Genomic DNA, 20,459 nt, shown 5'->3' with positions numbered 1-20,459 from the left:
GCTCCGGTTTCCTCCCACAGTCCAAAGACATGTAGGTCAGGTGAATCGGCCGCACTAAATTGTCCCTTGGTGTGAATGTGTCAGCCCTGTGATGGCCTGGCGGCCTGTCTGGGGTGTACCCCGCCTGCTGCCTAATGACTGCTGGGATAGGCTCCAGCATCCCCGCAACCCTAATTAGGATAAGCAGCTTGGATAATGGATGGATGGATGGATGGATGGATGGATGATTAACTAAGAGTGAATGGGCCTCAACTCTAACAAATGAAGTTATCCACACCCACTCCTCTGCTTTTGAAATACATGTTTCAAGTACTTCATTGCACCGTTGAAGCTGCTTCATGGCTGGGTGCTGCTGTAATCAACTTTAGCACTTAGTCAAGATTCATCTGAAGGGCTGCATGTGTTAAGCTAAAAAAAATACTGTAAAACAACATTAATGTAAACTGAGCTGTATCAAAGATGGAGTGTTGGGAGTGCATATATCAGTTTATGGTGTCGGTGGGGTTTCGCAGTCCTCCGTCTGCCTTTTTTTTTTTTAGATGTGGAAAATACTGAACAAATTCTCACCTTGCCCTCAATCCCGTCCATGATCAGGTGAAGACAATTTTAGACGAGGTGCTGGAGAAGCTACCGGAGGAGTACAATATGTCCGACATCACCTCCAAGACAGTTGAACGGTCCCCCTACATCCTGGTCTGCTTCCAGGAGTGTGAGCGGATGAACATGCTCATCCATGAGATAAGGCGCTCGCTCAGAGAGTTAGACCTGGGACTCAAAGTGAGCCTATAGCTGCAGAGTGCATGTGTGTGTGTCAGTGTTTGGTGGAGGGTTTTGTTTTGTGCAAAAGGGGTTGGAAGTAAATGTGGTTTTGAGACTCCCTTCGCTTTTCTTCCGATTGACCTCTGAGAACATCGTTATGCTAATGTTTATATCTGAATATGCACCAACAGAAAAAGCTATTTGTGTGTGTGTGTGTGTGTGTGTGTGTGTGTGTGTGTGTGTGTGTGTGTGCGTGCGTACAGGCATGCTTTCATTTTCGTGTACAAGCATACCTGCTTACACACGTGTTTGTGTGTCCAGTACATCACTGTGTATCGGTTAAATTTCATGCAGGCTTGTGTGAATAGATCAAATCTAGCTATTTATTTTTTATGTTCTAGAAAACTTCCATGAATTCAGCATGTGCAGTGATGAAATCTTTCACTCTCTTTCAAAGGGTGAACTGGCAATTTCCTCGGAGATGGAGCAGCTGCAAACAGCCCTGTTCTTTGACAATGTCCCAGACACCTGGGCCAAGCTGGCCTACCCGTCCACCTACAGCCTGGCTCAGTGGTTTGTGATTTTGTGCCGATTGTGCCCGCGTACAGCAGCAGTCAAATAAACCTGTGTATTTGTCTAGGGTGACACGGTGGCGCAGTGGTTAGCACTGTTGCCTCACAGCAAGAAGGTCCTGGGTTCGAACCCCGGAGTAGTCCAACCTTAGGGGTTATCCCGGGTCGTCCTCTGTGTGGAGTTTGCATGTTCTTCCTGTGTCTGCGTGGGTTTCCTCCGGATGCTCCGGTTTCCTCCTACAGTCCAAAGACATGTAGGTCAGGTGAATGGGCCATACTAAATTGTCCCTAGGTGTGTGTGTGTGTGGGTGTGTTGGCCCTGTGATGGACTGGCAGCCTGTCCAGGGTGTCTCCCCACCTGGCGCCCAATGACTACTGGGATGGGCTCCAGCATCCCGTGACCCCAATTGGGATAAGTGGCTTGGATAATGGATGGATGGATATACTGCATAGTGTATACATTGCGTACAAAAGTATTTAGTAGGGAGGGGATATAAATACTGTGTTATTATGCATTGTTAATGAGCTACGGCTTTATGAGTTGCAGTGACGATATAATAATTTTGTATAAACTGATGCATTTAGCTCCAGTAAATAGAGTTATTGTGTTATGACGCCGGTGGTTTCAAGTAGAACCATGGAGAAATATTAACTTCATTCTCTTCTCTTCTTTTTTCCCCCCTTTCTCCTTCTCTACCTTGTCAGGTATAATGATGTGTTGCTGCGTTGTAGAGAGTTGGACAGTTGGACTCAGGACCTGTCTCTGCCTAGTGTTGTCTGGCTGTCCGGGCTTTTCAACCCACAGTCCTTCCTCACTGGTAACACAAACACACACGGACACACAAATAGTAATCGTTCATGCGAGCATGCAGAGGGAGGAGCAGCGACAGAGGTTTCTTTGGCATACATGTCTGGATTAGATTCATCCCATTCTCCCCCTTCCTTCCTCCATCCCATCTCTCTTTTCTAATTTCTTCTTTGCTTTATTCTGTAGCTGTGATGCAGTCGCTGGCCCGTAAGAATGAATGGGCGCTGGATAAGATGAATCTCACTGTAGATGTAACCAAGAAGTTTAAAGAAGACTTCAACCAGCCTGCAAGGGAAGGGGCATATGTATACGGGCTTTACATGGAAGGTAGATAGACACATCAACTCGTCTCAAAAGACTAAAAAGTTCATTCCCGGTGTCCTGGTAGTGTGGCGGTCTATTCCGTTGCCTACCAACACGGGGATCGCCAGTTTGAATCCCCGTGTTACCTCCAGCTTGGTCGGGCGTCCCTACAGACACAATTGGCCGTGTCTGCAAGTGGGAAGCCGGATGTGGGTATGTGTCCTGGTCACTGCACTAGCGCCTCCTCTGGTCAGTCAGGGCGCCTGTTCGGGGGGGGGGGGGGGCTGGGGGGAATAGCGTGATCCTCCCACGCGCTATGTCCCCCAGGTGAAACTCCTCAGTCAGGTGAAAAGCGGCTGGTGACTTCATATGTATCGGAGGAGGCATGTGGTAGTCTGCAGCCCTCCCTGGATCGGCAGAGGGGGTGCAGCAGCGACTGGGATGGCTCGGAAGAGTGGGGTAATTGGCCGGGTACAATTAGGGAGAATAGGGGGGGGGGGCTCATCAAATCTGAAGCTCCCTTTCACATTTGTCTTCTTTTTCCACTTCTCTTTCTCTCACTACTTTCCGTCGACTGTGTCCTTTCTTAGGGGCAAGGTGGGACACCCAGACGGGGGTGATCACCGAGGCCCGTCTGAAGGAGTTAACCCCGGCCATGCCTGTGATCTCTGTCAGAGCCATGCCCAACGACCGCCAGGAGACCAGAAACATCTATGAGTGTCCGCTGTACAAAACCAAGATCAGAGGACCGACCTACGTCTGGACCTTCAGTCTCAAAACCAGGGAGAGACCCGCCAAGTGGATCCTGGCCGGGGTGGCTTTACTGCTTAGCGTGTGAAAAAAGGACTGAAAGCCAGAGATCAAGACTTCAGAGGTTAAGATGGATTTTCTTTTCTTTATGGAAGTATTTTAAATGTACATGCTCTTGAGCATGAGGTATTTCCTTGGGTCCATTTTGCCCCGAACTTCCTGTTGTGCCCTTAAGTGGCAGATTCCTTAGACTGACCACTTGCTAGTTGAGGTAGATTTTCATGTATGTTCACACCCTGCTAAATAGGAAGGCTTATTCACTAACTGTGAATGAATGACAGGATGGAATCAAAACACTACAACCAAAGCATGTTGGTCTTTTCTTTTTATTGAAAAATGATAAAATATACAGAAGGAAATGCCAAAAAAAAAAAAAAATCACACACTGGATCGCAGTTAGAATTGATAAAGTCAAAGCTTACGCTTTGAACAGATCAACTCTAATAAACTACAAGATATTCTAAAAGCAAAAAATACAAATATGGGGAGGCGCTGCCCACTCGAGCAGCATTCAAGTGTTTCGTGTTGTAACACCTTCATCTCTCAGTTACGCAGCAGTCTGAAGTAGCTCATTAAAGTACACAGGTGAAGTCACTCCGACACCAGGACAAGACAACCAGAAGTCTTTGTGTTCCTTCCTACTTCACAGTACAGATAAGGGTCTAGTATACATGTTGCTTCGATTAAAAACTCCATAGTTTAACAAAAACAAAAATGTGTGTGTCTAACCCAGCTCTTTGCAATTGGAGTCATTTTGGCACATAACTCAGATATGTGGTCAAAATCTCTTTTTGGTATTTTGGCGTTTGTGTATGCTGGTGTGTGTGTGTGTGTATCCTAGTCACTATCATCAGACCAGCCCAGCTCCATCATGTCCATGGCAGCGGTAGCCATGTTGATTTTGGTTCCGTGTCGCACGCTGCAGCTCTTCGACGAGTTCTGGTTGGACGAGGCTCGCATGCTCACCTGCACCCCTGAGTGACCTAAGACCCCCATTTCCCCCCTGATCTTCTGGCCTATGGCCTCACCGAGGTCACCTCTGACACCCTGGACTACGACTCCTACGTTGCTTCTATGACCTCGGACTCCCAGCTCGCTTCTGACCCCGTGACCCACGACCTTCATCACCCCCATGTCACCCATGTTCATGTTCATGTCCATGTCACCCAGTCCATCCATCTGGCCCATCTCATCTATGTCCAGGGACAGCATGTCCCCAAAGCCTCCTAAACTACCCTGCAGACCCTTGAACATGGTCTGCAGCCTCCCTCCTTCTAACCCCCCCTCTACGCCTCTCTCCCCCAACCTCTCCACCTCCCAGCCTCCCTCCTTCTCCCTCTCTGCCTCTGCCTCCCCTAGTCCTCCTGAGTAGCCTCTGAGAATGGTAGTCACCCTGCTCCTCTGCCTCCCTCCGCTGCCCCTCTCCCTGTCCCCCTCCTCCCACGTCCTCTCCTCCCTCTCCACCAGCCCCCCCGGGAAGCTCCGGAGAGTCACTTGCACCCTCCCCCCCTCCACGCTCCCCCCCTCCTCCTCCTCCTCTCCCCCACCCCTCCTCCCCCAGCCTCGCTCCCCCAGGGTTCCCTCCTCTTCCTCACCCTCGTCTCCAAACCCGCCCTGGAACCCTCGGAGCATGGCGTGCAGCCTGCCGCCATCCAGCGACCCCATCCCCCGCTCCAACCCTCCACTGCTCCCCCGCTCCGTGTCTCCATTGCTGAGGGTGCGGAGGAGGCAGCTGACGCCGGCGCTGCTGACCCCAGCGCTGTTGGACTCTTGGGAGTGGGACCGGAAGAAGGAACCCGAAGAGCCGATGGACATTGGTGTGAAGAACTGAGAGAGGGAGGACACGGAGATGAAATGAAAGAAAAAAAGATCAAGGAACAAAACCGAATTACATTTGAGTCATATTGTTATTAGGCTGAAAATTAATTATTTCTATAAACACTGCAGTAAGGGTGCATGATATATTGGTCAGCATATCAGCCAAAAATTGCTCAAAAATGTGTTATCAGTGCTGCGACAGATATCAAAATTAAGCCTGATATGTTGCAGCGATACGATGACATGTTAACTTATATGCCGACAGCGATGACGAGCGTTTATGGGAAGGCACCTCCTCTCTACAACCTATTAAGAGACATCTGCAGTATGGGCTACTTCTGTCTCAGCGTGACATTTAAAAGCCTATTTTGAGGCATCGGTTTTGTGTTGATGCAGTTGCCCACTGGGGACTGGGGTTCGCGCCTCGGTCTCGTCAGATCCGACTATGACCGGACTCGATGAAGCAGCAATAATTGGCAACGCTGTCTTCGAGAGGGGGGCGGAGTCGGCTTGTGTTTGTCACATGAATGCGTCTCTGTGTGTGTCGGAAAAAGCAGTGCTTCGGTCTGGAGTCGCCTTGTCACGAAAGTGGCGAGGCGTATCCTTCAAGACTGCCGGCCGGAGAAATGCAGTTGGCGAACGCATGCGGTACGGGGCGGGAGTTTCAACTAAAATAGGGATCGATTGGCCACTAAATTGGGAGAAAAAGGGGAAAATCAGAAATAAATAAAAAAAAACTATTTTGAATGGATAAAGTTAACATCTAACTTTATGTGCATTTCTAAACTGTTTTGTGATGACCGAAGAGAACAGGTTTTCCCCTTTTGATAGTTACAATAAATAGCTTTCCCTGAAGGTGACAGTGTGATAGTCAGCATTTTACTGGGATGCGTTAAGGAAGTGCCAGAGCAAAGATGTTTGAAAATGTTAGACCAGAATAAAGGTTTAGGTGATTTTTCCCTTCAGACAGTGCTTAGTAATAAATCAGAACAGGTACTAATGAAGTAGTGGTTTTCACACGTCTACATCTGCATCACAGTTACATTATAGGTAAACTCCACTGTTAGAAACTAATGCCCATGGTGGGATTGCAGTGAAATGAAAAATATCAGTATCGGCCAATTGACCGTGGAAATGATCTGTTATCAATTATCAGCAAAAAATGCAATATCGTGAATCATTACGCTGCAGCCATGGCAAACGCAGAACAAATGTTGAATTGCCGCTTCCATTTACAGAATGAAGCAATTAATAACATGCTGATAAGCTTTAGGCCACAAAAAAAATTAAAAAGTCTATTCTGTTGTGATTTCTGTCCCTCACTCTGCTTTTCTTTTTGATTTCCACCTCCAGCAGGGTTTCCACTCTTTAAGAAACCCTTTTCTCTGACTTTAGTGTAGATATACTGCTCACGGACGGTCATATTATTCAGTATTAACTATCACTGGAAGCATCAACAGTCTCTAAATGGACTTTGTAAGTTCGAGATGGTCACTGAACATACATGTGCCTGGAAAACTACTACTACATTTCCACGTTTTCCGGGACGTGCAGGAACCCCGTCCAGCAGGCGTCCATGCTGCTTCAGTCCCACTCTCTACTCACGGGTGTCATGTTTGAACGCTCCATCAACAGGGAGGTTGGACTGGGGCTCATGTTTGACCTCTCCATCAGCCTCTCCTCCCACAGTCTGAGCCTCCTCTCTCTCTCCTCCAGCTCCTTCTCCTTGGAGTACAGCTCCCTCTCCAGCTTCCGCAGGCGTTCCAGGGTCGACTCAATCTCACACCTATGTGTCAACACATGCACACACACACATGCAGAGGTGTGAATGACAGACTCAGCTGCAGCAGTGTGTTCGTGCACGCACTTAACATCTTCATGGCCAATCTTACTGCAGCAAAAATCGAGCTAATGACATACCTGCAATTCACTGATACATATTCAAGGCTCAGCGTTTTCGGTTTTTATTTTTCAAAGACATCCAGCATGCCGAATTTCGCCACAAGAGGGCACTGTTACATAACCTCACATGAACAGGAACAACTTTTGGATCCGTGGAATCATAAAATCTGGGTGAAAATCCGTTTAAACCGATCTGCTCCTTTTAAAAAAAATCTGGGTATTTTTCAGTAAAAATCGGTAAAAACCAAAAACGCTGAGCCTTGTACATATTATATCTACAACTACACAGTTTATTGTAAGCATAATTTTGTAGATGGTAACAGGATGTCTTTTATTTTCAGAATTGGATTATCCCATGTCTTTCTAGCCTCCATGACTTCAGACTCAGTTTGAAAAAAAATGAAAGACTTAAGCCTTGACCTGGACCTCAACAGCTGTGTCTCTTGACTTGTGACCAAATTACTTGAACGACTTGTCTTAACCTCTGTTTCACCCCCCCCCCCAAATAAAACCAAAACTGAATAGTAACTTTTTTTCTTAATACAATCTGCACAGAGAGCGCCAGTGATGGAGGCAGAGGGCCTATAGAGGCAGGGTGTTCTATGGAATTCGAAACTAATGAAAATGTTACAAAATTAAAAAAAAGCTTTGACTCTTCTTGAACTCTTACGACGGAAAACAAAATTCTCTTGGTTCGGAAATTGAAACGGAATGAAATTTTGTCTAAAACGTAAACACCCGTTTAGGATTTGAAAATTAAAGTTGGGGACTTTTAACTTGACTTAACCATCTGTACTTGGGACTTGATTTGGACTTCAGTGTCCAATGACTTAGTCTCTACTTCCAGAAACCCTTTATCAAGGGCCAAGTTTTTTTTATACAAAACCATCTGTTGTGACTTCAGCACGTGACTAAATTATTTTAGTAGGTAAACCCCAAACTGATGGAAACTCGGGCCATTGCATTTTTCATTATGCCTTGTTTTTTTTTTGTTTTTTTTTACTTCTGTTGAGGATAATAAACTGACTTCATCACCGCTTCAGTGCAGAAAAAGCAGAGGCACGTTTCACCGTCAGCGGCATTTCCTCCCACTACCACAAGAGGTCAGTGTGAGTACTACTTTAAAGCGTCTGCCGATGAGCCCCGCACACAAAATCACAATCAACTCTGGCAACAACTAAATATAGACAGACGTCTGACGCAGATACCCCCCCCACACTTCCATACCTCTCTGTTCAGCCTTCACACCCCCTACAACCCTCTGCTCTCTGATTCTATCCATCCTCCTCCTCCTCCCCCCCTTGTTCAAGTTTTTCCACTCATACTCAAAACTTCTGTCAAAATTGATTGCCTCGCTGTAATCATGTCAAACACGCACAGAATCTCACACCCCCTTCCCCCATTTCTATCTCCCTCTCTCTCACCCCTGTCACTCCCTCCATCGCCTCTCCTCTCCTCTTTTCTATCATGCTCAGTGTTTTACATTTCGCACACCCCCCATACATTTCTGTTCCTCTCCTCCTCTTTTTCCTCCGTCTTCACCCTGGACTTAATCTTTTGCTGCCCCACCATAAACTTTTAATGCCAAGTCATATACACAAGTCACACTTCACCCCACCACACACACACACACCTCCACCTCCACCTTACATATATATTTATATATATATATATATATATATATACACACACGCACACACACACACACCAACACATGCACTCTTTCCCACCCTCTTTCCCCCTTAGAGAGGGGGTAGAGTGGAGGAATCTCTTCATGGACACTGTCCAGGGGGTTTATTTTAGACTATAGCAGAGCACAGGGTCACATATTCAGCTTCTCCCCTGAGCCCTAGGGTCCAAGAGAGAGCCCTGTGTGTGTGTGTGCGTGTGTGCGCACGCGTATATGTGGCATATTTGCTTGTGTGTGTTTGCATAAGTGCTGATTTCGTGAGTGACCATTTGCATGCACATGTGTATGAGTTACTCGAAGACGTGTAAACCACTGTCTATTTGTCATTCTGACAGGAGAGACCACAGCTATGCACGCTGCATGCACTCTCAAAATGACTGTTCTGCTATGCATAGATACAACACACATACACCCACAGGCTTCTTCAGCTGTGTGTGTGTGTGTGTGTGTGTGTGTGTATACCTCCACTGGTCCTTGTTGTGTAAGAAAGAATTGCACTGGTCCGGTAGCCTGCTGTCATTGGCCATAGTCTCTAGAGTCATCAGCACCTGTTTAAACTGTGGACGCTCCTGTAGTCAGGGACACAAACAGACACACAGACACACACACACACACACACACACACACACACACACACACACACACACACACACACACACACACAGCGACCCGGTAAGAGAAAAGAACTACATGACATTTGATTTTAATATACTTTACTGTAAATGTATAAAAGTTTTGAGAGTACTACTGTTGGCTTGTTTACCTTGGAATCAGCCTGCCAACATTTCCTCATCAACTCTGCAAAGCTTGCAGGACAGCTGGTGGGGATGGTTAACCTCTGGATACACACACACACACCCACACCCACACACACACACACACACACACACACACACACACAAACGTTTCATACTTTTCCCAGCTGTAATCATATAGGAATAGTTTTGTTTCTCCCGTATTTAAAACTAGAATAATTCACACTTGTTGTACCGACGTATGTCTAGCGCTTCAACAACAGTACGACGCACTACTTAAACTGGGATAGTCTTTTTCCATAGAGCTGCTGGAATCCAGGCCCTTGGCATCAACAGCAACACTGGCCTGAATGGGCCTAGACAGATCCATAGACAGGCATAGTATGGTGCAGTGCATGGAAACAGATTTCTCTTGGGATTAAACCAAAAATATCTTGTGTTCTGTGAGTGGCGAGATGGGGATAGTACGAGGGTTGGAAAGGGGGAACTGAATCGTGAGCATGGTAAAAGGAAAGAGCGGAAGAGATAGAGGGAGTGGGTTATTTAGGGAGAGCATTTGGAGTCCGGCCAAAAGCTGTGCGGGAATCGTGTTCACCGAGCTGTTTGTTGGTGCCAGCGTTCCTATATATATATGTGTGTGTGTGTGTGTGTGTGTGTATGAGTATGTGTGAATGTGTGTGTATGCCTGCATGTACATGTGTGCTTTTGTTTCTACTGGAGGGGATTCAGGCACGTCAATAAGTGAAACACATACAGCATTTAGCCATCATCCCACAATGCCTATAAAACTGTTATGTTAACTTTTCCTACTCTGCCATTGCAGACCCCGCCTATAAAACTGTTATGTTAACTTTTCCTACTCTGCCATTGCAGACCCCCCTCACTCTCTCTCCCTCTCCAGACCTAGTAAAGGCCTGTAGCCAGAGGGAGTCTGGCTGAGCTCCACTGCTGTGTATCCAGGCCTTACAAGAGCAGAGGACTGACATCAGGTCTAAAAATACCCAGATTCAGCCTCACCACAGTGGAAACCATGAGAGCATCGCATTGTTCCTCCAGCCTTCTCACACAATGTGTGTGTATGTGCCCATGCGCGGCGGGCATGTCAGTTATTTGTGTTTGCGGCTTGTGTCCGTGAAAAAAAAAAAAAAATATGTGTATATATCTGCATGTCAGGAAAGGTGTGGTGGTGTTAGGTGTGTGTGTCCTACCTCTTGCTTTTCCACCACAAGCCATGCCACCTGTAGCCCTTCGAAGCCTTTGAAAGGAACCTCACGAGTAAGCATCTCCCAAAGCACCTGGGCAAAGCATCCAGACCGAGTTAGTTCATCAGGAAAGAAACGGTTGTTTCCAGGAATTACTGTCAAATTTTCATTAAAATTTTAGGTTTGGTGTGGTTTGATCTTGATTAGTCTGGTTTGCTCTGTTCCTCTCTGGTCTGGTCTGTTCTGTTCTGGGTTAGTTTATTTGGTTTGGCCTGGTATGATCTGGTCTGGTTTGTTTAGTCTTATAGTCAAGACCACCCATGGCCACACAACATCTTAAAAGGAGCCAGTCCGATTCAAGTCCAAGACTTTTCGATTGAAACGAATCCAACTCAAGACCTATAAAGCCAAAAGGCCTGTAAAGACACCAGGACAAGTGCAAGTCAAATTAAGCACAATGACTTCAACTGTAGTAGTCTACGATCATATTGAAAGTCAAAATTTCACACACTGTTATATTAATTTAGTCTTTTTTCTTCCCCTGCCAGGGAAGGAATGTTATAGAGTCCAATTTTCTAAAGTTTCCGTGACATAGAATAATAATAATGAAAAAGAAACAGATTAGATTGAAAGAAAAACAATAATGAGTGCAGCACAGGGTCAACTAAGTGAACCATATATCAAAAAAATGACTGATCGACAATCGGGTGCTCTTCAGGATGGGCCAAGGTAAGAAGAGGAAAACAAAAAACCTGAGGCGCTCCAATGCCAAATTTGTTAAAAAAAAAAAAAACCTTTATTAAAAAATGGCTGGACACTGCCAAGAACGCAACATGTTTCAACTTGATGTGAGCCTTCATCAGGGTGTAGTACCGCTTTATTGTTCCCCTCTGGGCAAGTTTGATGTTCATTCCAAACATTTGGAAAAATTTAAGTCTTGTATTTTTACTGTCCAAGACCAAGTCAAGTCCGAATTATTATGTAGGCAACTCCAAGATGAGACCAAGCCCTTTCGCAATGTGGACTCGAGACCAAGCCTAGGTCTGGTCTGGCCTGGTCTTGGAGACTAACAGAACCATGTGTGAAGAACTGTGTGAAGTGTGCAACAACACAGGGCCTTGTGCCTGGCCTGCAGTCCTGCAGTATTTTATGTATGTATAAATTTTGGTATGACTGTTGTTGAGCCAACATGCTTCTAAAATGAAATCCCTGTGTCAACTCCATTATGCATAGTCAAGGTCGCATGAAAAAAAAAAATTATTCTCTTGTATCGTTACATATTACGTGCTCCATCTCACTGCGAGGGAGAAGGGGAAACAATATTGGCTGCACGAGAGTGCGACCGATTTCCTAAATGAAGAAAAAAATTAAGAAGAAAGGATTCTATAAGTCACCGCGAGGATCGCTGGAGAAATTGTCCACACTTCCGGAGATGTGGTGGCTGAGCAGGTGTCCAAAGCTAGTGGCTGCATGTGACTGTGACTGCAGGCTACGTGTAATGACTGGTCTGAACAATGATCTAAAATCTGAATGAAATGTAGGCTACAGACCTGAAATACTGAACTGTAACATACTGTCATACTCGAACATGCCAAAATGAAGTGACAGCTGAGCTGAATCAATGATGTAAAGCCAATAGTTTAGTTGATTTTTTTTTCTTTGAACGACCGTAGTAGCAAAAGTCATAGCTCAGACTATGTACATGATGACGCTGTATTATTCTACTCATTAAAAATGTTTTGCACCGAGATTAGAACTAGAATAGCTGTGTGTGTGACCGTGATTCATGCGCATACATGTCAATGAGAAGGGCCTCACAACCCCCTTGCGACAGTCCTGGGGATGAGTACTGAGTACCCCTACCCCCCCCCTTTTTTTCTCCCCAACTGTATCCGGCCAATTATCCCACTCTTCCGAGCTGTCACTGCTCCACCCCCTCTGCCAATCCAGGGAGGGCTGCAGACTACCACATGTCTCCTCTGATACATGTGTGGAGTCACCAGCCGCTTTTCACCTGACGGTGAGGAGTTTCGCCAGGGGGACGTAGCGCATGGGAGGATCCCGCTATTCCCCCAGTTCCACCTCCCCCCCTGAACAGGCACCCCGACTGACCAGAGGAGGCACTAGGACACATACCCATATCCGGCTTCCCACCCGCAGACACAGCCAATTGTGTCTATAGAGACACTCGACCAAGCCGGAGGTAACACAGGGATTCGAACCGACGATCCCCGTGCTGGTAGGTAACGGAATAGACCGCTACACTACCCGGACGCCCCGACCCGAGTACCCATACTTTTAAGGTACTGGTACCAAACTGGGAGGTACTGACCAGTTTTTGTGTCTCAGACCTCATTAACATAAGTGGTTTTCTATAAGCGAGTGATAAGGTCAGGTCATACATTCTACCAGAAAGGGTTGATATGCTGATTTCTCCACAAGAAAAAAAAAGTTAAGAGCCTGTGTGAACCAATAATTGCAATGCTTCAAAGCTGTTACTGTACATGTTCCAGTACGTTATTCAGTAAGCTGCTGATATGCATACTGAGTTGATTTCTGGTTGTTACCAACAATAAAAACATTGTTTATCAAATATGATGGTGTTGTTGATATTTGGCAATAACCAGCAATAATATTTTTTTTTCTACACCATGACAAAAAGAAACCGTTAGGTGGTATCATCAAGCACCTGTATAAATAAGAGGCACGGTTATATTGATATCAGTACCGACATCAATAAATTCCTAACAGCAACCCTAGTGTGGTTGGGCCTGGTCTGGTCTAGTTGGTTATTGGGTTCTTTTTTGTCCGTTTGTGTTGAAATTCAACACACACACAAACAAACACAAACTCACCACGCCGTAGGAGTAGGTGTCACAGGTCTCGGACACAGGTAGACTTTGGATAACTTCAGGGGCCATCCACGGAAAGGTGCCCACCACTGTCATATGGGTGGTATGGGAGAGAAACTTAGATGCCCCAAAGTCACAGATCTGGGACCCCGATAGAGGAGCGAGAGAGAGAGAGAGAGAGAGAGAGAGAGAGAGAGAGAGAGAGAGAGAGAGAGAGAGAGAGAGAGAGAGAGAGAGAGAGAGAGACAGAGAGAGAGAGAGAGAGAGAGAGAGAGAGAGAGAGAGAGAGAGAAGGACACTTAAGAAGAGACTGACAGAAAAAAAAGTCTTCATCTGTGGTAAGCAGGGAGTTGCAGGGTGTCATAGGACTTTTGTTACATACCTTTAATACTCTGTCTGCTGTCATCACCACTGTCATTAAAGAGAGAAATCTGGGTCAGAACATGAATAAGGTGGTTCATGTAGACCTTGAAACCCACTGGAAATGAACTGACTTTGTACGTAAGCTATTAACGGGTGAGATGAAGAGGATGTGATAGCGGTTTAGATCATGCGTTACCGTTTCGTGACTTGAGGTCTCTGTGGATGACTTTAACTGGAGCTTCTGCGTGGAGGTAATGCATTCCTGTCAGAAAACCCAAGTGTTTACAACTTGTGCAAAAAAGAAAAACCCCACCAACATAATCTATGTGACAGTTATTCCAGCATGTGCTGTGACCCAGCTGGACCTAATGAATTTTTGGCTGTCAGAGGCTGAATTTCTCTTTCTTGCCTATGTTTGGTTACAGTGTCGCCATGGAAATACTGCTGGCATATACTGGGGGCTTCAGTTGGTTCTCAAAAAGCTTGTACTTTTTTGTTCAGGCTCAGAAGGAAATCTGTTGGTTGTTTTAGTGGAAAGGACCTGAACAACTTAGCTCAAATTCCTGCTTGTCAGATTACAAATGCCCAACAAGAAGAGCGCCCATCCTGCCCCTGAAAGTCTTCAGGAACCTGTGCTAATATACAGACTGACTCCTATAAGTTACCAAACATGGGGAAGGATCAGTTCACTATACAAGCGCTGCTGGCCACCATATTTGTTTAATTTCAAGCTTTTACATCTTGAACTATTAAAATATGAGCTCAGACAGCCTGAGATGAGGTGCGGTGTTAAACCCACAGAGCTTAAGAGAAGGCCCAACACGCTCTTTATTTTTACAAAGTTTCCTGGCCTTCATCCATCAGGGTCAGGGGGGCCATCTGGATGAAGGCCAGGAGGGCCTTAACTTCATGTTTTTAACTTGAAACAAGGTTAAGGTTTAACATTAATTAACTTTTTTGTTGTTGATGTTGTTTTTTTTGTTGTTGGAGTTTTACCTTTTGCAATCTGTATTGCCCATGTCATGATCTGCTCCATGTCCATCTCCTCACTCTGCTCACTGGACAGGTACTCGTACAGAGAACCCCCACTCGCATATTCTGTAGATAAACACACACACACACACACACACACACACACACACAGAAACTATGTTCATGGTGGCAGCACAATGTGACGTACAGCCCCATAAACTGGTGTTCAAAATGAACTTAAATGTACTGTATACTCCGGAAATGGAAGACACACAGAAAAGTGCACAAACAAATCATGGCCAAAAGCTGAACTATGTAATGCAGAACACACATGTACTTACAGACAGATACACAGCCACTGGCACATGCATTCACGCGCACACGTGCACACACACACAAAGTGGTCACACACAAAGTACACAGACATAGGCTCAAATCCCATATTTGATCAAACATGTTGATACAAATGGATCACTTTACATTTTTTCGCCTCCTATTTCGAGGTGTCGTACAACCCGGTTATACAGTAAGTGGAAAAAAGCCAGGTTAGGTTATCTCAGTGAATGTGTCTCAAGAAAGCTCAGCTTTCACCAGTGAATAGCAGATTTAATGGCCTGGTTCGGATGGCACATGTTACAGTGCAGTCACACTCTATGCTCACTTGTCACAATGACTTGAGAAACAGCAGACACAGCTTAGTATGTCAGCTCACAGATCCCATGTCAGCTATAAGAACATGTTTGTACACAGGACTGACCCGGGCTAACTCGGAGATGCCCACAAAGCTTACAGCTCCAAATAGTGGCAATCAGCACTGTCTTGCAATACATCTACACCACTCGATATCTGAGAGCATTTCTGTAAATTAAACAAACCTCTGCCAAATTGTGATCCCTTATCTAGAAACCGCTACCTTGATCCCATTCACTTGGAAAGTCAGAAACATGAAATACAGCCTCCTGAACTATAGCATACAGCTTCCTGCTCCCTAGCGAGTCCTATTGGTCTTGTTTAGAGGCCAGTACGGGTGGGCTGTGCCTGAAATTATTTGTGGTGGGCTGCTACAAAGTGCTGCAGGTAAAAGCATCCGCCCAATCACGGTTATATGCTGCCAGTGATAGATCAGCCGCAATGTCTGCCTGGACTGACCCGAGTCTCCTGGGACAGATGTTGCCCATACCCAGCCTTTGTTTTCCAATTTCTTGGTAGGAAATGAACCGAAAAAGCTGGTGAAGGATTACAGTACAGCCCAGTAGTTGTTGCTGCTGGACCGGGGTGTTGTGGTAGTGTGTTGGTGTGACTCAGAGTTAAAGGGAGGTGTTATTGGAGATTTATCTCAACTGTCTGACCACACAGAGGATAACATCCACCTCTAAACAGACCGGTTTCAATTACCAATGTCCTGCCAGGAAAATAAGTGTGGGACTCCGATCAGAATTATACGCTAACACCGCAAAACATGCTCACACAGAAATGCACAATCTGGACAAAGCAATGCGTGCGACTACCCACGCACACCCACAAGCAAAGAAAAGAAACACACTTCCTTTGTTTGTTTGACTTATGACAGCGTTTTACTCTACACCTAACAAGACATTTCTCAACTCCCATCATGTTATGCTTGACCTTGAACCTAACCTCACCTCACCCTAGCCAACCCCCCCCCTCCAATTTTATCTCCCACACTCAAACCAAAATCGTTGCCTCAGATCCCAACAACCTAGAGCCTTAAAGGCCGAAGTAAAACCCTCCTCCTAAACATGCTGCCAACAAACGTTTTATAATCTTGTGGGGACATCTAGACTCCACAAGACAGTAAAAGAAGATTCATGAAATGTGTGCACAAATACATACTGACAAGATCACACACACACACACATGTGCGCACACACAGGGGGGTCTGACCTGTGACGATGCCATAGTTGGGCGATTCCAAAACGGCTCCATAAAACTGAATAATGTTCTTGTGACTTAGGACACTGAGGATCTCGGCCTAAACGGGGAAGACAAACAGAGAGAGACACGAGGTGAGGAGGTTCACAGAACGAAACACTGACGCGGTTAACATATGCCGCTGTCAGTGAAGCAGCTCTCCTCACACTTTATTTTCCAGTTGATCTCTTTGTAACAGAAAACTGTGTGAAGCCACGATAAAAGCTATATTGGTGTGCCGTGCAGTTTTAACAAGCGGTCTAATTCAGGCACCTCTAACGGCCCCGGTGTCTTTACGCTTTAGCATTTTGTACAGTCAGACACTCTTTCACCCCCGCAGTCTGAATCTACAAAGTAAGACCCTCCGCACCGATGTGACAAACATGTCATTAGTCAAAACTGACACGCGTGTCATCTCCTCTGCATACGTGGAATACATTCGCTTTGCCGACCCCCTGCAGTCACGTACCACAGCATATTCAAAGACTTTCAAAAGCAAAAAAAAAAAATATATATATATATATATATATATATACATATATATACTGGTCAATTTTTCCTGGTCCTTATCAAATCAATACATAAGATATCAGTAGGTGTGCTATAGTCATTAGTACGCATCATTGTTGCATGGGGTTTGAGTAAGTGTTTGCTCATGTGCATTACTGCTGTCATGTCCAGAGTGAAATTAAACAGTATGTCTATGAAGGGGTCAGATGCTGTGAATATGCACACACTAGCTACAAAGCACAACTTTGATTTTCATCACAAAGTAGTCTCACAAGGATCCATTACAGCCATTGCTCCTTGCTAATTATGCTTCTTATATGTGTGTGTGTGTGTATATATATCTATATATCTATAAAACTATATTAAAAGAAACACTCAACGGTAGGGAAAGTGCTCAACAAATAAGGAGCAAAATAATCCAGTGAGTCAAGTCAAGTAAATTCTTTATGAGACAGTAAAGCCTGTTTCATGCCATAAGCAATCATCATCTGCTGATGATTGCTTATGGCATGAAATGGGCTTGTACTGTCTCATATAGAATTTACTTGACTCACTGGATTATATATTATATTATATTATGTATATATACACACACGTGGTGTGTGTGTCTTGTGCGCACATAATATATACGCTGCATTTTTCCGATCTTCTGCCACAACGGTGACACCATATCACTGACAGGTCACTGACCGGTCACCCTAACCTACAACAGTTTCCTGACAACAAGTCGTGAACCCATATGCCACTACAGTATCAATAACATGGCAGGATATCATGGAGCCGTGGGCCTTCTCACGCTACAGTCACTGAATATGACTGCACACTTTGCCCTGCTATACAATAGGAGGAACGGGGGAGGACTGCTATAAACAACAGCTCCATCCACAAAGAATACAGGGTGGGGGGGTAGGGGAGGAGGAGAGGTATATTTAAGATAAACATAAGGTCAACAACACACAACAGAAAAGAGGTGGGGGGGGGTTGACGGTGGTGGTGGTTGTTATAAGACGGAACTCCTACTAACTAGGTTAGTGTTTTATACATCTCCACAACTGACAAACACCATAAATGTTAACATTATGTCCATGTACTTACATGGTGTTTGCTGCATGTGCTTTAAGTGTTGGACCTTTACCGCAGATGTGTATGATGGTTCAGGCCATATAAGTGTCCACTGCATTCCCCTGTGTATATCTGTGTGTGTGTGTGTGTGTGTTTGTACGCGTCTCTTTCCTACCTCTTTATCGATCTTCAGAAGTTTTTTTACAGCAACCTCCTTGCCCTGGGATATCCAGAGGGCCCTGTAGACACTGCCAAAGCTGCCTCCGCCGCAGTTCTCATAGAAGCGAAGGTCCTCGTGCTTTATCTGCACAAACGACGAGCCCAGGGACGACATGGCATACTGACGCCCATGCACACACAGACACACACATACACGCACGTTACACAGTCAACACACGCACACAGTCACGCCTGATAAGCTGTACAAAAACACACACACACACACACACACACACACACGTACGAGTGTGTGCAGAGCCAGATCAAATATAAAAGCGAGAGATGGGAGAGAATTAAGAAAAAGACGGAGAGTTCTCTCAGAAGGTTGGACTGGATGCAGTGAGTCAGCAGAACAAATTGTCAGAGGAGAAACTAGAAAGTACTAGAGACACCGAGAGAGAGAGAGAAGAGAGAGAGAGAGAGATGTTTGTTCCCTGGGAGTCAGTCATTTGAAGTCATAGCTCCCTGTTGCAGCAAGACAAGGCATTTCAGTGCCTCGTGGTGGCAATCCACTGCAACTACAGTGCTGAACGCGCACACACACACACATATGCACACACACACACACACGCACAGATAAAGACACAGAGCTTACACACACAACGTAAACATGAAGGAGATAAATGTGTTTGTATGTGTAAGCGTGTATGTGTGTAAGTAAGGATTTGCAGTGTGCCTCTGCCTGACGCGCTACTCAAATATGGTCGGCGGCATCCGAGGCATTCCTTCTCCCAGAGCCAGGATAACTGTTGCTATATAAAGCCCTCTATATGCCAAACGCACACAATACATGCACAGAGGAAGAAAGACGGGGAGAGAGAGTGAGCAAGAGATAGAGACGGAGACACAGAGAGGAGATGTCGTAAGCATAGAGAAAGAGAGATATATAAAACCCTTTCCTAAAGCGTGCCAGAATGCCGGTAAGTTGGTCAGTGACAACCGTGACTGTCACCTGCTAAACACACGCGCACACACACACATCAGAAATGCCAGACAGGCTGGGACAACATGTTGTTGACTCAACCAGACAGGAATGACCTGGTGACATCATCAAGTTAAGATGGGCACAGTGACATCACTGTGACAGGGACAGGTGAGAGCAACGATAGGATGCCAGGAAACCTCTCGGTTAGCACTCACAGCAATTTATTCCAGTATCAACTCTCAGAGTGATTCAAAGCCACACTGAAAAAAAAAAAAAAAAAAAACAAGTTTGAAGAGCGCTGTTACAGCATTAGGATTGTTATGTTAGCCGATTTTATTTACAACGCAGACTACACACGCACAGTATACATACAGGCTGCTATGTGAAAGCAAGCCTCACGGCAATTCTCGATGCACACCATCACGAGAAGCTCCTGAGATTCAAAGAAGACTGATGACACGTACATGGGTAACACTTGGAAGTCTACACCCACAAAAAAAAATTAAAAAGGAACAAAGAAAAAAAAAATCTGCAACTCTGAACACAATCGATAGAAATGACAAAAAGTCCCCCTTCCAAGGATCGGCCGCCGAACGACATTGTGGATCGGCACACTGAAACCCAGCCTTTAGCACGACGTGATTAAGGACTTGTACAGAAGACTCAAGAACAGATTCCACCGTGCAACTTCTCCACCCTCCAGAATGATTCATGTGCTACAGGAGTTGTGCTTCGATGCAAAAATAAATAACACTATGGTAAAAAAAAAATCAGAACACGGTTTGCTCTTTTAGGCCTCTTAGTCAAACTAAAACTCTGTGTACACAATCTAATATTCCTAAAACCTGAAGTGTTTGACTGGTAAAAGTAATTCATGTAAAGAACATCAAATCCTAAAGATTTTCAAACACTTGGATATATTTCTAGTATCACTCCTTTAGATTATGACCTAGATAAGTACTTTCAGATTTCATATAAGTTTATCTGTAAATTCAATGCAAGATA

The 20,459-nt window shown here is 45.2% G+C and overlaps 2 protein-coding genes across 2 annotated transcripts in view; one reads left to right on the top strand and one right to left on the bottom strand.

Moving 5' to 3' along the window:
* The window catches only part of dnah9l (dynein, axonemal, heavy polypeptide 9 like), an 80,195-nt gene extending 76,915 nt beyond the window's left edge, over positions 1-3,280 (top strand). The window contains exons 83-87 of the mRNA XM_056293619.1: positions 595-777; positions 1,217-1,332; positions 2,037-2,149; positions 2,326-2,466; positions 3,033-3,280. Of these exons, the coding sequence (XP_056149594.1) occupies positions 595-777; positions 1,217-1,332; positions 2,037-2,149; positions 2,326-2,466; positions 3,033-3,280 (801 nt within the window). The remainder of the gene's footprint in view (positions 1-594; positions 778-1,216; positions 1,333-2,036; positions 2,150-2,325; positions 2,467-3,032) is intronic.
* A 285-nt stretch (positions 3,281-3,565) lies between these two features.
* On the bottom strand, positions 3,566-18,906 carry LOC130124430 (mitogen-activated protein kinase kinase kinase 10-like). The gene is made up of 11 exons (XM_056293887.1): positions 18,486-18,906; positions 16,712-16,799; positions 14,831-14,932; positions 14,031-14,096; positions 13,854-13,882; positions 13,475-13,612; positions 10,626-10,712; positions 9,426-9,500; positions 9,125-9,231; positions 6,676-6,856; positions 3,566-5,079 (listed from the first exon to the last, which is right to left on the bottom strand). Exons 1-11 carry the CDS (start codon positions 18,642-18,644, stop codon positions 4,090-4,092), a joined length of 2,022 nt encoding a protein of 673 aa, XP_056149862.1. The 5' UTR covers positions 18,645-18,906; the 3' UTR covers positions 3,566-4,089.
* Between the last annotated feature and the right edge of the window lie 1,553 nt (positions 18,907-20,459).

The sequence above is a fragment of the Lampris incognitus genome, chromosome 14, assembly GCF_029633865.1.
Source record: "Lampris incognitus isolate fLamInc1 chromosome 14, fLamInc1.hap2, whole genome shotgun sequence".
NCBI classification, from domain to species: domain Eukaryota; kingdom Metazoa; phylum Chordata; class Actinopteri; order Lampriformes; family Lampridae; genus Lampris; species Lampris incognitus.
Note: the sequence above shows the minus strand (reverse complement) of the source record. Positions and strands in the feature narration are given on the sequence as shown.

What these genes read in the sequence shown, in the direction of transcription:
- LOC130124430 (XM_056293887.1), bottom strand. Translation starts at nt 18,644, where the DNA reads ATGTCGTCCCTGGGCTCGTCGTTTGTGCAGATAAAGCACGAGGACCTT. An exon ending in TTGTGGTGGAAAAGCAAGAG is followed by an intron (nt 9,501 to 10,625) that starts GTAGGACACACA and finishes GTGTGTATCCAG; the next exon opens with AGGTTAACCATCCCCACCAG. An exon ending in CACAACAAGGACCAGTGGAG is followed by an intron (nt 6,857 to 9,124) that starts GTATACACACAC and finishes GTTGACACATAG; the next exon opens with GTGTGAGATTGAGTCGACCC.